This window comes from Cupressus sempervirens, chromosome 3, assembly GCF_028749045.1.
Source record: "Cupressus sempervirens isolate cs-2001-9-10 chromosome 3, ASM2874904v1, whole genome shotgun sequence".
NCBI lineage: Eukaryota > Viridiplantae > Streptophyta > Pinopsida > Cupressales > Cupressaceae > Cupressus > Cupressus sempervirens.
In genome coordinates this window covers 1,098,700,573-1,098,716,848 of record NC_143120.1, presented here as the reverse complement: position 1 = coordinate 1,098,716,848, position 16,276 = coordinate 1,098,700,573, and the positions used below count along the sequence as shown (strand labels likewise).

The 16,276-nt window shown below is 35.2% G+C and overlaps 1 protein-coding gene across 2 annotated transcripts in view; it reads right to left on the bottom strand.

The window, feature by feature from the left end:
- Nucleotides 1–16,276, bottom strand: part of LOC149570612 (nuclear pore complex protein NUP160-like) — a 278,470-nt gene that overhangs the window by 12,404 nt on the left and 249,790 nt on the right. For both annotated transcript variants that reach the window (XM_089823186.1, XM_089823185.1), the window contains exons 20-23: nucleotides 16,021–16,149; nucleotides 15,722–15,830; nucleotides 15,559–15,627; nucleotides 15,253–15,394 (exon numbers count right to left, since the gene is read on the bottom strand). In XM_089823186.1, coding sequence (XP_089679312.1) covers nucleotides 15,253–15,394; nucleotides 15,559–15,627; nucleotides 15,722–15,830; nucleotides 16,021–16,149 — 449 coding nt within the window. The remainder of the gene's footprint in view (nucleotides 1–15,252; nucleotides 15,395–15,558; nucleotides 15,628–15,721; nucleotides 15,831–16,020; nucleotides 16,150–16,276) is intronic.

Here is a 16,276-nt window from a genome sequence, read left to right as displayed (position 1 = left end):
TCCCTTAAACTTGGCCCATGTCCACCTTAAATCGAAGCTCGTTCGTATTGAATATTTAAGTCAGTCCCAATAACTTCTCCTCATATAACAATGACCTTGTTCATCGATTCTATTACTGATGTACACTTCATCATTGCTTTCCACTTTGGAAGTTAAAGTATATTTCATGTTTACTGATCTCTTTATAGTATTAGAATCGATCCATATCATGTTCAATATCCTTCACCATACATTTAACTGTATTCTCTTTATTTCACAAGATTACGTAGTTCCTCACGATAGTTGGAGTCGAGTTGTAAAGCTTAAATGTATGAGTTCTAATCGATAGATAATCATCTCAGAGCTCTCCCTATTTGTTCAATAACTACTCATTCAATAATTATCGTCCTATATAGTATAGTGTCTTTAATAATTAGTTTTACTTCCTTTATCGTTATTGATTATTTCTTCTAACTCACAAGTCAAATTGGACATTGAGTCGATGCCACTAAGTCATATCTTCCTATCCAATACATCTCCTTGGATGATAGGTAGTTATACTCTGCAGTTGATCTTCCTCTCCTAACATTGATTGGATAATCGACTATCGTTCTTCAATGTATTGTATTGATATCTTACTGCCACTTCATTATGAACATTATCTCTATCATTATATTATTGCCAATTTCACCACACTGGCATCATGCTGCAAAATTGGGTTTCTAACTTATTTCGATGATTTTCCACTGAAGTTTGCCTCAATTGTTGACCGTGCACTTTTATATGTTGCCTATATCATTGTGGCCTAACATCTGTGCCCTCCCACCCTCTCCAATATCTTTGATGTCGTGATCTGTGTTCTACGAGCCTCCTATGAACAGTAACTAGTTGAGTGTGTGGCTTGTGAATCCAATCTGTTCCTATTAGCATGTATATCTGTTCTTAACTGCCGCTATCCTCTCTGATACCTTTGAAGGGTCTTTGTTATGGCTCACGATATCTAGACTACTCTCTAACGTCTTGTATGCTTTGAGGAAAAGATCCCATGTTCAACCTCTTTGACTTTGCCGTCAAGTATATTGGATGTGATATGTAAGTTTCGATAACTTTCTCCAAAGCTCCCTTTAGCTATGTTCGCTATGGTGATTTGGATTCCCTGTTGCGTATGCTTTCCTTGGTTCTTGCAATTAGTGAATAGAAAATATGAATTTGTTAATGACTCTGTTTACTATGATCTCTGAATTTTATTCCAAATTGTCGTGTATCTTCTTAATGATTTGTCGGAACCATTTTTTCCTCCTTTGAATATAATAACCACTGGTTATCATTGGAGTCATGTTCCAAAACATGGATAACATTGATTTGTAATACCCATCTAATCCCATTAATTGCTCCCGAGATTCCAATAGTTCTCTTGTGCGTTGTTGTCCATCCATTCTGTCCAACTAGGAAATTTTCTTCAAACTTTTATTACTAACTTCCATGCTTATCTCTCTGTTTCTTCCCCCATCTTCCTTGTCAATATTTTTGTCTGATCCCGAAACGGTGTATAACTTGGTCTACTAACCTAGTCATCTCTTAGATGCTTGTTCCTTCCAATCGTTGTTCTCCAAAATGGATGCCCGACTTCCCTGTCCTATTCTTCTTTTTTCCTCCCTCATATATGTGTGATTGGGAAGAGTCACGACTCCTCATGGGTAGTGACTTTAGTTTATTTAAATATGTATTTATTATTATTTATTTTTCATATTATCATAATTTATGTATTGAAATTATAATAATATTTATATCTTAGAATATATGATTCAATATATCTGATTATTTATTTAGTATTTATTGCATCTTACCTATAATAGTTGTTTATCAACTATTTACTTGAGTTATAGAATATAATTACTCATTCTATATATTTCAGTTAACTATTATTTTATTTATGGATAATACTAAATTATAACATATATATAATATATTATAATTTAGTCTTTTTCCATATTATGGTATTCATCATATTAATCACATTATAATCATATGATTATATTAATCAATATATATTATATGCTATTAATTTTCTATTATATTTCTAATTTATTATTAAACCTTATAAATATGGGAACATGACAAATGGAGTTAGAAGAGTACATAGAATCAAACAAATCAATACCTGAAAATGATCAAGATAAAACGACATTGAAAAGGCACAACAAGGCCATGAAAATTATTATAGACTCAGTGAAGGATCATATACTCCCTTCTCTATCGAGTCTTAAAACTATTTTTGAGATGTTTTCCATTATAAAGAATACTTTCAAAATTTAAACACAAGTAGATTGCTAACACTAAAGCAAGATCTACTATACGTCAAGATGAATAATGGAGAAACTATTACGTCCTATTTCCTAAGAATCTCAACAAAGAAAGACCAACTTGCGACCATTGGAAATGAAGTAGATGACAAAGAACTTAGCATTATAGCCCTAAAAGGACTACCACTATCTTGGGAGACATTTTTTCGTGGACTAAGTTCTCGACCAAAACTTCCTAAGTTTGAACTACTCAAAAACAAATGCACCCAAGAAGAGTCAAGATTAATTCGAGAGGAATCATTTCAAATCAAGAGGGAGAATTTCAAGCTCTTCATGTCAGTACCAATAATAAGGGAAGAAGAAATGGAATTCATCAAGACGACAAGGAGTTCAACAAATCATACAAGAAAAGAGATTGGTCCAAAGTACAATGCTTCGGCCAGTCTTAAACATCACACACTAAGGAAGAAATTAAGCCTGGAAAAGTAAGTCAAACTTTGACTATTTAACACTTTTGCACTAGGAATCAAGTCTTAGTGTGTGATGTTTAAGCCATTCACAATACTTCAAATGTGACAAATTTGATTACACTAATAACTTCTATCTGGAACGGGAGAAAATTTAAGCAGCCCTAGTGGAAGTTAAGTATGAAAAGGATGAAAATCTTGCATTTTAAGTTGTTGAATAGAGAGATAAAATGGATAAATTTAAAAGAGAATCCCAAAGTGAGGAATCAAAGGGAGAGTGATACATTTTCAAAGTTCAAATACATAAGTGACATATGCAATGTTGTACTCACAAAAATCAGTTTTTTCAGAGATATGGTATATCAAGATTGATTTACATAAGTACAAATGGGCAAACAACAAATATTCTTACTGAACCTCTTGCCAAAGTGAAATTGGAATACTTCAGAGGAAAACTTGGTATGATTAAATTGTAATGTTGAATATTGAATTTCAATTTCAATTTATGTGTTTATGCTTCTATGGTTGTTAAGTTGCATTAGATATGTAACGAAAGGTGACGATCTTTCTTGGACATATTTATTCAAAAGGTAATCTCTATAAGGTGAGGATCTTGCAAATGATAGGCCTGTTATTATGACAATTTTGTTATGGATATGCCGGAAGTCATTAATAAACGAATGCATTATGATTACTCTAGATATTGTTTTGGGCAATTGGAGATCATAATATATGTTATGATAGTTTTCATAACATGGTGATTGAAATTATTTGACAAGTCACTATTTCAGAGTGTTAAAGTCAAATAATGTATTGTGTATAGATATCCTTAAAACAGAGTTTTGTTACTTCTCCCATGCTAAGAGGGAGTGTTGATGTCTAGCATCAATCGAAGTAATACTGGGCAATTGAATGAACATTGTTTATAATTCTGATAACAATAAAATATATATATACACACATATGTTTATATATACATATATACATATGTATATATATATATACATATATATATATATATATATATATATATATATACATATGTATATATGTATATATAAACATATGTGTGTATATATATATTTTATTGTTATCAGAATATATATACATATATACATATGTATATATATATATATATACATGTTTGATTATTTATAAATAACTTGACTTGTCATATTGAGCTCTTGTTATAAGTAGAGACAAATGAAACAGTGCACCAAATGGTTATTAGGTGAGATTGTTAACTACCAATTTAAGATTACTCTTGGCTTAGTATTATGTTCACGTAGGGACATGACCCTACATGGACATTCACCACGTAGAGTCATGTCTCTACGGAGACATACTACCACACTTATATATCCCAAGAGTTATCATCAGCTTGGAATCAATCACAAGGCATTCTCAGACTCAACGATTACTCCAACAATAAGGACTGTGATCATTATTCAGTCATAGCGATTGTATCTGCAAGCAAGACATTGATTACAGCAAGTTCGTCCACCCTTGGTGAATACACAATCCCAAAGATCTGCACGATCTGAGCAAGTACAGAATCAGATTGGTAAGTAAATCTGAGTCTAGCATATTCCATCAACTATTATATCACTTGTTCCTATTACAGATCCTGATTTAACAGTGTCTACCTTTCTTCATGCTTTGATTGAAGCTATCAATGCCTTCAATCCGTCTTATGTCCTCTGCAACTCACTATGATGCCTAGCCATGCAACTCTGGCTCGACTAGGGCATCACCTCAAAAATGCTTTGATTGCTTTCCAAGGCCCATCTTTCACTGTACAATATGTACATGGAATCAACTCCCTAATCCCAAAAGCCCGTGCAGCTGCCACGGTGGGAAGAGGACTTATAACCTCATCTTCACTAGTTGCCCGTTTCAGACCAGCGAACTGACAGGAAACAAAAGAATTTACAAAACTAACTAAAAGCTTACAAAATCAAAATCCAACACCACATAGATTCTTGAAACGAAATACTCTAACCCTTCCTATGGTTACAGCACTTAATTCAATCCTTTAAAACACCAAATGCTCAGAAAAACAAAAATTGGGATTGTTCTTATTGTTGTCCATGTAATAACCCTCCTCAAATCTGCCCTCAAAAATGCTGATGAAAGCTCAAGGAATTTCATCAAACAATTCACATGCAAGGGACGTATGACTGATATAGTATTTCAGCTAGCTTCAAATGACCTTTTTACAATTTGCATCAATGAAAATTTTGTGCTAGAAGACTACAATGGACTACACAAATGACCTAACATGAGTGTGCTACTAATTTTGGCAATATTCAGTGCATATATATGATGTAAGCATGAGAAATGAACACCTACAGCCAACTGGCATTTTTACAAACAGTTGGTATGCAAACTAACTAGCTAATAAATAATGATATTAAATTGCTTAAATGACACCAGCAACTATTATCTTCTTAATTGCAATGAAAATTGCAATGCTCATGAAATATGGCCACGACTTTGGCATTTACAAGGATTACAAAATGATAATGCTGGTATAATGCACACTTACAGCTGAAAGCTTATAACACCCTAAAAACAATACTAACAAAAGAACCTAGTTGTAGATGGCTGAAATAATTTCCTTCTATGCTGCCCCTTCTGCTTTGCTTTTTTCGAACTGCTTTTTCGGCCTGTTTTTTCGTACCCGCTTTTTTAGCCTGCTTTTTCGGTTCCGCTTTTTGAACTGCTTTTACGGGTTGCTTTTTCCGCCTGCTTTTTCTGTTCCGCTTTTTTCAGGTTGGTTTTCCATATCTGCTTTTTCAGACTACTACCATTTTGAATCTCAAGACTATTTTTTCAATGGCGTCAAGATTTCCAGCTTGAAAGGATTTCGTCCTTCAAACTATTGAGATATAATCTCCAGAAAATTCTCCAATTTCTTTGATATTTCCAAGCCTGAATAAATGAGAGCTATCCTCTTCCTTTTAATCCCTTCCTCACTTGCTCCACGCTTCTGTCTTGCCAATGTGGGATAACACATGACTTTTAATATTACTTCTTTTTTTCTTTTTACAAAGTCCATGTATGTACTCAAAAGGGGGACTCTTGATTTTTATAAAGTGACTTTATTAAACATTATAATATTTAATTTAAATAGTCACTTTACCGTTGTAACTTCAAACATTAAAATAATATACCAAATAAACTCGAAATCCCACATATAATAGCTCATTAGAAAGAGCCCAACAAAACGCATCTCATCCTGTCACTGAAAATTGAAGGCACTGCATCCCCCTATTGGCTTACTAAAAATAGTAAGTCTTCCTAACAACCCAACAAACGAACTCCATTTGGCCTGTAATTAAATTTGACTAGGCCAAATAACCTCAGGATCCCTTTTGAAGTCTTGGTTAGCCCTCGGGACCATACAAGAATGGGCTAACGACAACATACCTCCAAACTGGCTAAGTGGGGGACATTACAATCCAGCCCCTACACACTTTTCAACAATTAAGCCAACCCCTTGATCAGGTCGAGCATGGCCTTAAATAGTTGACCAAGGCTCAAAACCAATGGTTTCAGATAGTTATGAAATCCACTGCTCGAAGTTGCTCTTGTGCATCAAATGTTGTCAATGTTGTCAACGACAACAATGACAACTTTTACATCTTTTTGGATTTGCTATCCAAACTTGGTCATAAGTCCACCAAACTTCACCAAATGCCTATCTAAGGTATTAAAACATTGAAAATGGACCTCAAGTCCCTGGCTTGGCCAATTTACCACAAAAATCACAAAAATACCCTATTTGACTTGATATGGGCATACTTGCAACAAAGGACACTAAGGACTTATTAGGGCTTCCTACTCTAATACACCTCACATTAGGACTAGGCTTGTCCCCTTATTACACTAGTGGTATGGCTAGAACCACTAAAAGCCAATACAACTTAGGAACCTTAGGTCTTCCATGAGCCCTACCTAGGTGCTCCTACACCATTCCACCTCACCTCGAATACTATTGCCACCTCTTCAAGTTCTCCAACTATCAATGAGGCAATTAGATACATGAATAGCAACAGGGTTGTAGGTGAGGAAGAATTCTAGGTTGAGTTCTTCAAGCTTGGTATTTCAATTTTGGGCCCCATTCTTAAAGTGCTCTTTAACAAAGCAGTTTCCACTAGCTTTCCTGACTCTTGGTCGTGGCACATCATCTATCTGACACATAAGAGTGGGTCAACCTCAAACCCCAACAACTACGAGACCATCATGACTAGGCATACGTTTGGCAAACTTTACACCACGATGTTGAAAATTATCTTATTCAGACAGCTTGACCTTCAACACTGTCATGCTAGGGGGCAGGCCACTTTCATACAAATTTTCAGACCATGGACTATATCCTAACTCTACGAGCTATTATTGAGTAGGCTCTACACCACTCGACAAAAGTCCATTTCTTCTTTGTAGACTTCCAAAAAGTATTTCACTCTATTCCTCAGACATCTCTCTTCCAGAGACTTAGAGACATTAGCATCTTCAACACTCTTGTGACAGTTATGATGAAGTTATATGAGAGAGTTGTGAGCAGGTTCAAGACACTACAAGGGTTTTCAGAGCCTATTTAGACCACCATTGGGGTTAAGTAGAGCTTGTCTCTCTCCCCTACTCCATTTGGTGTCTACATTGATGAGCTTGAGGCTTTCCTTCGTGATTTCTCGCTCCCCAACAACGATAGCTACTTACACCAAGTTTTGATCTCTATCTCTAGTGGCTTCTCGATGGGTTGGCCTCCTTTTACGACTCGCAACATTTCTCTCTGAACTTTGGGAAGACTCAAGTTATGGTCTTCAAATGTTTCAAGACCTTGCATCTCCACTTTTACTTCAAGAGTGGGGAGGTTGAGATCAAATTATCATATACTTACCTGGGTGCAACACTCTTCATACCTTGCTTCAACTTGAGACTTGTCATGCAGCCCCAAGTTAATAAGGGCCTTAGTTCCCTAGCTATCCTTGAGAGAGAATGCTTCAGACATCACTTCCAGGATACCACAACCAAGATGTCCTTCTTGGACTCCTTGGTCTTCTTGGTTAGATTGGTATCACGATGCACCACCTTCACCCATCCCAATTCTCTTTGGAAGCCCATGCTCACCTACTCCCCTCCCAATAGGACATGTACGCATGTTAAGACCTACATCTACATATGATATATTATCACAGCATGGAGTGACCCTTCTAGGGGGCTCCATCAAAGGATAATGTTCTATGCTGACCACTACATGGATATTTAAAATGGATTTATTGTGCACCCTTGGTACCTCACTCGCTACTAGACTCATGTCATTAACATTTCTATGGGATATTTTAGAGTAGGATGTTATTGGTTATGTATACAGACCGACCACCAAATTGACAGGGAGGACAATATTTGCCACATTTGCCCCTTGGGGAGGTGGAAAAGGAGAGCCACTTTGTTTTTCATTCCCTTATTTACTATGATATCACAAGTAGGTTCTATTTCTCTTTCAAAGAGTGCATGTCCCTTTCTTAAATCTTCAAGTATACCGACTAGTGGTGCCTTGCCCTTTATCTCCAAGAGGCCATGCGGCCTCAAGATCACACACAATAGCTTCAGTCCTCGTCGAGACAAACTCCAAACAAGCTCATCACCTCCTTTGATCTTGGATCTCCTGCATGGGGGACGAAGCGAACACTCAGGCTATCACTAGGTCACACCAGGTTAGTGAGACCTTGCAAAGTGTACACTCGACATCATTACCCTATCTCTAGTGGTTCAGTGAGACAACTAGAGGCTCACCCTCGTCCCGAACAATATCCTTCAATTCTGGATTATTTTACCTTGCAAGAAGCTTGTAGTCTCTCCTTGTTCAGCTCTTTGGCTCTCTTGTGTTTTTTCCACGAACACTATTTGTTGCTCCTATTGTTGGTTGTTGCCTTGTTGTATGGTTTTCAATCCCCTAGACACTTGTGATCTCTTGTTGGACATTAATGATTTTACCTTATCTTATCTATCTTAACATTGATAGCAATAACATGTTGACATCAATGACAACAGAATAGAAACAACCATAACAACTTATCACTTATAAAAACCAACCATTGTGCTCAATACTACAAATTGTGCACCTTTTCATACCCAAGACTTGTGCAACTAGGAGGTGCAATATCGATTGCTAACACCATGTCCCACCAATATGGTGATCTCACCACGTTGACTAGAAGACCATTAACATGGATGCAACTTGCAATTTTTTGTTCAACAATATCTCTTGCTTCCATTTTAAACACCTTGTCCAATGGACCCTTACATGTAGAAACTCCACTTCACATTGCACTCCCATAGAGGTTATAAGCAAGAAGGGATGTTTGGAGGCCACTATTGTATTAGTTGATAACTTCATTGTTTTTTTTTCTTTCCAAAAGTATAAGTATCTTGTTTTCTTATTGCAATCAGTTTGTCAACACCTTTTGTTTATAAATCCTACTATTTGTACACGAGGTAACCCCTTCTTATTTGGGCCTTCACACATAATAATTTGTTTACCACCAAGGTGAATAAAGTGAAGTTTCACTTTAGAAAATGAGCTATTATATTGTGTATTACAATAATTACACTTCCAAATATATCCTCCACCTCTTGGAACTTCTAAAATCCTTGTTGTATGTCTCCATAAAGAAGATCCTTTGTCAATTTTGAATTTTGGGTTTCCTTTCAACCCACGGCCACTTAACGTTGACTACTGGCAATTCTTGCAATCTAAATCAAAATATAAACACAAACAAAAGAATATTCATCACGAACTAGAAAAAACTCATCAAAAGCTTGATAAAATTAATCAAAAGACTAACAAATAAGGTTTAAATCATAGTAAAGAGACTCCCTACGAGTCATGCAAGTCACCCGAGCCGACGAGTCAAATTACCCCTGCCGGGTCAAAATGACCTATGACCCTAACCCGCTAAGTCATCAAATATTTTATATTTCTCTAAGGTATTTCTATTAATCTACCCTGACTCGCCGAGTCACTACTGAGTCATGACCAAGTCCGAGCCCCGAGTCAGAACCGAGTCACGAGTCAAATTGCCCTTGCTGAGTTAGAGCTAGGTCCGAGTCTCATTACTTTGGTTTAAATGTTTACCTTTGACACTCAAATCTGCTTTGTGGAAACTATTTGGCACTCCACAAACAATCCCCTCTAGAAAAAACCACCTACCCTTTGGAATGCCTAAATGGAGACAAAATGAGTTGAGAGAAAAAAAAAATTATATGTTTATAGGTTAAAGGGCCTCATAAAGGGTTGTTTTGGGGTTTTTAGGGAAAACAATTAAGGATTAAAAAAAAAATTAACATGTTTTGGTCACATTGGTGACACCATATGTGAATGCACCCAGATGTGCGGGTTGTGCATCTGATGTGCATCCCCTGCACACTTAAGGCACATCAGCAAGGCGCATTCACTTCTTATACACACTTGCAAGGTGCACATCCTACAACTAAGATTAAAAGTAGAACAATCAACTCCACCAACAAAATCATGCAACTACATGGTACCTTAACCCCAAATACATTTACACAAAGGACTTCAAGAATCAAGGCTGTTATATCTTCTTTTTCTACGTTCATATGTCATTTTTCAGTTCAAGCAATTCATGTAATAAGACTACTTTTTTTTTAAAAACTTCCCTATCAATATATATGACATAATCAGTCCAGAAATCAATAAGATTCATAACAAAATTAGACATCAGTATAACAAAGCTAATCACAAATTAATTCTTGGTCATCATTCAGGTCGCAATAAATTCAAAGCTATTCAAAACCTTAGACTCAAAACAAAAAGTAACAAGTAGACCAATTTATTTGCAAGACAATGTATCTATCATAAAATGCAGGGAAAATACCCCAAGAATCTTTGCCACCACCTCTTCATGAAAGTGTGAGAAAGAGAAATGAAAGACAAATCATTTATTCATCTTCATCTATGCTTTCCTTTCTAGAAGTAAATATCTTAGAGATACCATCAACCACAAAATTGGTTACATGTTTTTTTCCAACATGAATTTCAAAAGTTTAAACATTTCATTAAAGGATGGATTGAAAACGTTCAAATTACTTTAACCCACAAGAGGCCAAAAAGGTATATCTTTAAGCTAAGGTGCCAATGCTCTTTGCAAATGGATGGATGCTAGTGTTGATGTGTCTTTGGATGTGTATAGCTCCACGTATGCCCTATGGAGGCACTCAAGAAGCGTTGTGCGCGCCTATGGATGCTTGTGGAAGACCATTGAGCACTTCCGAGAGCATCCACAAGCCTGAGCAGTGCTTCCTGGATGTCTCCACAAGGCCTCTGTGGGCATCCGGATGCATATGTGGGCCCAGCCAATTTTTAATACTCGAAATCACTTAAAAACTAATTATTGTATATGCTAAATTCTTATATTTCATTTTATTTTTTCTCCTAAACCCCATAACGACCCTAAAATAGGCCATTCATTGTCCATTCTTCTCTTTTTGTTTGTAGCTGGCCTCTCTTCTAATTTTGTCTCCAATTTGGCATTTTAAAAACAAGGTAATTATTTTTGAAGAGGATCATTTGTTGGGTGTCAAAGCTTTTGCAAGGGACTTTTAAGCATCTAAAGCAAGCATTTGTCCCATTGTTTGGTACTTTTACTGATTTGTTTTTGAGATGTTGAAGAATTTTTCAACTTTGGAAGACCTTTTACAAGTTATTTTCTATTTTTTTAAAGAAATGAAGAAACAAGTTTAGCTGTCTACTTTAGGCAAGAGCCTACAACACAATGGTAAATTGTGATCCTCTTAACTAGGAGGTCTTGGGTTCAAATTTATAACACATAATAATAACTTATAATGATAATTAATTACAACACATAATAATAATTAATCTTGGCTTCAGCCTCTTACCAATCAAAAAATAATAATTAGCAATCTACTTTAATATTTTTGTATCATATTTTTGCACTTGTATGCTTGATGTTCATAGTTTATTTCTAATTTAATTTTTTTTTTTTAATTTCTTGCGAGATTCATAGATTGTATTGTGCAAGAATGGTCACTGCCAATAGTTAAAATTCAGTGGTTGTGCAAGACGAACAAAGTGATAAATACAAAAGTGATGTAGGACCTCCATTATAGAGACATACCACAAGATTATCACAGGTTTCAAGAGGTGGGTCATACATTTGGAAATGTAATTCATGTCATAGTAAACCATTCTGTTAATGTTCGGTAGCTTTAGTCAAATGAACATATAAGACAATTCTATTTTGTGTGTGTGTATGAGATATAAATTATATATATAAGTATTATTATATTGAAGAAATTAATATAATGACTAATAGAACATATATACAAATATATATGTGCATGTATGTGTAAGTAAATTGTCATTATATTAATGAATAGACATGTCCCACAAAGCGACATGTCTCTTCTTGATTTATTTTCCATATAAATGGAAGAGATCATTAACATTTAGTAAACACATACCATAAAGGCAGTGCTATTACATTTGCAATGATCCTGAAAATGTAATACATTCAATAACTCATATTCTCAAGTCAAAACTCATTTCATGGGCCCCACTAGTAAAAGAATAGGAATGTGCATAGGAAGCAAAGATCAAAAGGGGAAGACGGATGCACAATTAGCAAGATTTATGAACAAGAAGTTGTTGATAATTTGGTTAATAGATCACAAAAAAGTTTTTATCAACCTCCATCCAAGAACTAAAATTGACCATTGATCCAATTGTATCCATCAAACATCCATTCTTGCAAGTACTTTTACTGAGAGAGGAAGAAGAAGAAGTAGAAGTTATTGCTTGCAAAAGAGATCCATTGGATTCTCCATTTAAATGGAGGCAAGAGAGCTTGTTGATCAAGCTATGTCACATTGCCTCTATCCCAATGGTCTTCCTTTCAACTTGGTGAGATCGCCATATTGGAAGGGAATGGTGGCAGTCATCAATCAAGCACCAGCTGATTACACTAGTCCTAGTATGAAAAGGTGTGTACTACTCTTTTGCAAACAAAAAAATATATATATAAATAAAGCTCTTCAACCAATTAAAACTTCTTGGAAAACTTCCAGTATATCTATTGTGTTTGATGGATGCAAAGATACGAAAAACCAGCCATTAATTAATGTGACTGCAGTGTCCCCCAAAGGAACGTGTTTTTTAGGATAGTTGATTGTGAAGAAGTTAAGGATTCATGGTTCATTCTAGGATTCTCATTGAGGCCATATAGATGGTGGGTAGTGAGAATGTGGTCCAAGTGGTTATAAATAATGCCAAAAATTGTAGGAGTACAAGTGCTTTGGCTAAGAGTCAGTACGACCATATGTTTTGGACACCATGCACCGTACACTCCCTCAACTTAGTCATGCAACAAATTGGTACACAAAAAGATTGGGTGAAGCAAATATACCAAGAGGGAGAGGAGATACAAATATTTGTGATGAATCACCACATGTCACAATCCATATTCATATCATTCTCCAAGTAGGAATTGCTTAAGGTAAATAGTAATTAGCTAATTTCATTTATATATTTAATTTGAATAAGTTTTATGTTCATGTTCGATTATCAAATTGTATATAACTTTGTTTAATATTTATTAACATATTATTAACTTACTTAGGTTGTTGAGACCTATCAGCATCTCATACTATTGTTATGAAAAGACTTGTCAAGGTGCAAGAGGCATTGATCCAAATAATTATTTCTACCCAATGGGGTATATGGAAGGGTTGAAGTTCAAAAAGAGCCAAAAGGTTGGCTTTGGTCTTGGATGACAATTGGTGGGCTCCTATGCAATTTGTAATGGATTCCACTAAGCCTATCGTTATTGTGTTCTGCTTTGTTGATACAGATTCACCTCATTTGGGGGATGTGTAAGATGGCATGGACACATGGTAGAGAAGGTAAAACTTTCCATACAACCACATGAGAATGAGCCCACAAAATGTGAAGCCTTATGTAACAAGGTGGAAGCAATCATCATTGCACATCCTTGCGTATGCCTTATCTCCAAGGTTCTATAGCCAAGAAATATTTTCTATGCCAAATAGAGTTGCACTATATGCGGACGAAGAAATTGCTAATGGGTGCTACAAAGCATTTGCAACACTCTTCCAAGATTATGAAATGCACAAAAAAGCGAGGCTAGAATGTGCCTTATTTGCATCAGGATCAAAACTTACTCCATATGCAATAAAGGACCATAATGACATGGGAGTTATTACATGGTGATACATGTATGGTCAACCATACAAGCATCTACGACCCCTTACAATCAAGATGCACTCACAAGTAAGTTTTTATTTGCTTTTTGTTTACCACTTGTATTCTACAATTTAGTGTTCAACATTCTTTAATGTGCTTTTCATTTGTATGTTTAATTTTATGAACATTATCCAAATTGCAAGTTTTTTTTTGTTTTTGAATGGAACTATAGTTAAAAGCTTGGTTTGCATTCATACCAAACTAGTGTAGTTTGTCACATAAGACAGATGACTACAAGGGTCAATCAAGCTGTGGAATGTAGCTCCTGAATGTGCAAACTTGGATGCATTGCTTCAGGATCTTACTACAATCACAGATTATGATGTTGATAGCATCATGCCACATGGTGCATCTAGCACAAGTGAAACCATTTTTGGTTCAAATGATCTTGAACTTACAGCAGTCAGAGATGATGAGAATGTCGATTTTTTAAACAATACTGATGATTCTAAATCTGATTAGTGAATCTTAAGTTTTGATTTTGTAGTTCAAATTGCATTAGAATCTTGAGTAATTTACTAATTAGTTATTTCAATTTGTATATTTGTGTCTGTGAAGTTTTAAGTTGAAGTTGAAGTATCAATGGTGAAGTATCATACTATAGAATGATTTATTTTTGTATTTCTTGCATTTTTTTGCACACACACACCCACACACACATATAGAGAGAGAGAGAGAGAGCATCCAAATTCCAAAATGAAATTTCACGCATCCGATTCTTGCATCCGCATCAGGAACTTAGTCTCTAAGTGATACAAAGTGCGCAAGACTCATTTCAGGAACAATAAACTTGCAAGAATAGTTACATACATGCTGGAATGTGTTTCTAGTCACACCTTTTAACAGTTTAACCATACTGCCTAAGATAATCTTTAAATAAACCAACATTACATTCATTAATATACTATTCTGCCCGATTTGACATCCTTGAAAAAGGTAGCTACTACTTAAGTCTCAAAAAATTTAACAAATTATTTTCAGAGATTCTTAGTCAACAAAGTGTGAACCCAAAACAATTGAGTTCATATCAATGAGCAAGATCCTAAAAATTTATTTATTTCATTAATGACGAGAGATTCTTCAATTCTGAGGATTAATGATGCTATATAAAAAAATTGAAATCCATAATTAAAAACTAGATTACGAAAGTTGCAAACAATGGCTATTACTAAACTAAAGAAAAAATTCTTACAAGATATGATTGAAGCACATTCCATGCAGTCTTTGAATTTATGTACTGTGTAGTTTGAAAGTTGTTACCCATCCGATCGATGGAAATTTCATCCTCCTTGGCTGACGAAGGTATAAGAAGAACATTTACAGGTGAATCCCTCCTGCAGGAAAATGAGATGTTTCAACTATGAGTTGCAAACTGGAAATCAATAGAACTTGCAAGATATGAGTTGCAAGCTGGAAAGCTATACAACTTGAGTTTTAGTTATCATTAAAACAACATCAACATGCATTATTATTTAATATTTGTGTAAGTGTTACTTACAGTAATAAAGAGGTAGATTTACTTGCACAGCATTTCTGAGCAAAGATCTGAAAAACCTTTTCCAGTTCCCTGAAAAGGTAATCATCTTCAGTAAACAACAAATTTCAGTACAAAACTGAAATAATTTAGTTATCCCTATATGTAAATTACTAGAAAATGTGACCTTTTTAATGAGGAATCTTTCCAAAACTTGAAAATAACAGAGAATGCGATCTCATTTAAGTTTGACTGTATCAATAACAAAACCACATCCGCTGGTTGAAGATTTCCTCCTGCACAAGGAAAGATGATGAATTTTAAGTTGATCTTACCTTCAGCGCCAATCACAGGTACTATGGTGAGTGAAAGATGAGTTACCCTTATAGCTTTAGATTCTAGAATGACTAATTCAATTAAGTGCAAGAGAAGGAACAAAGCAAACAAAGAAGCCTGCATTGCAAATAAAATTGGATCAATACTAACCTAACGAAGAATGCTTGACATTTGCTGCTACAAGTTCAAGCTGTGCCAATGTCAGCACATACTCTTTTTCAAGTTGCTCAATATCAATAGCATAATTTTGCTTTCTAATCTCATCAGCAGTGTTTTCCGCTGTAAAAATACTCACACAATATATTCTCAATCAAAATATACAACAGATTCCTCAAATAAAGGTCTTTGTACACTAAACACAAATCAATTAACTGATCAATAGAACAAAATTAGTCAGTTAAGTTTG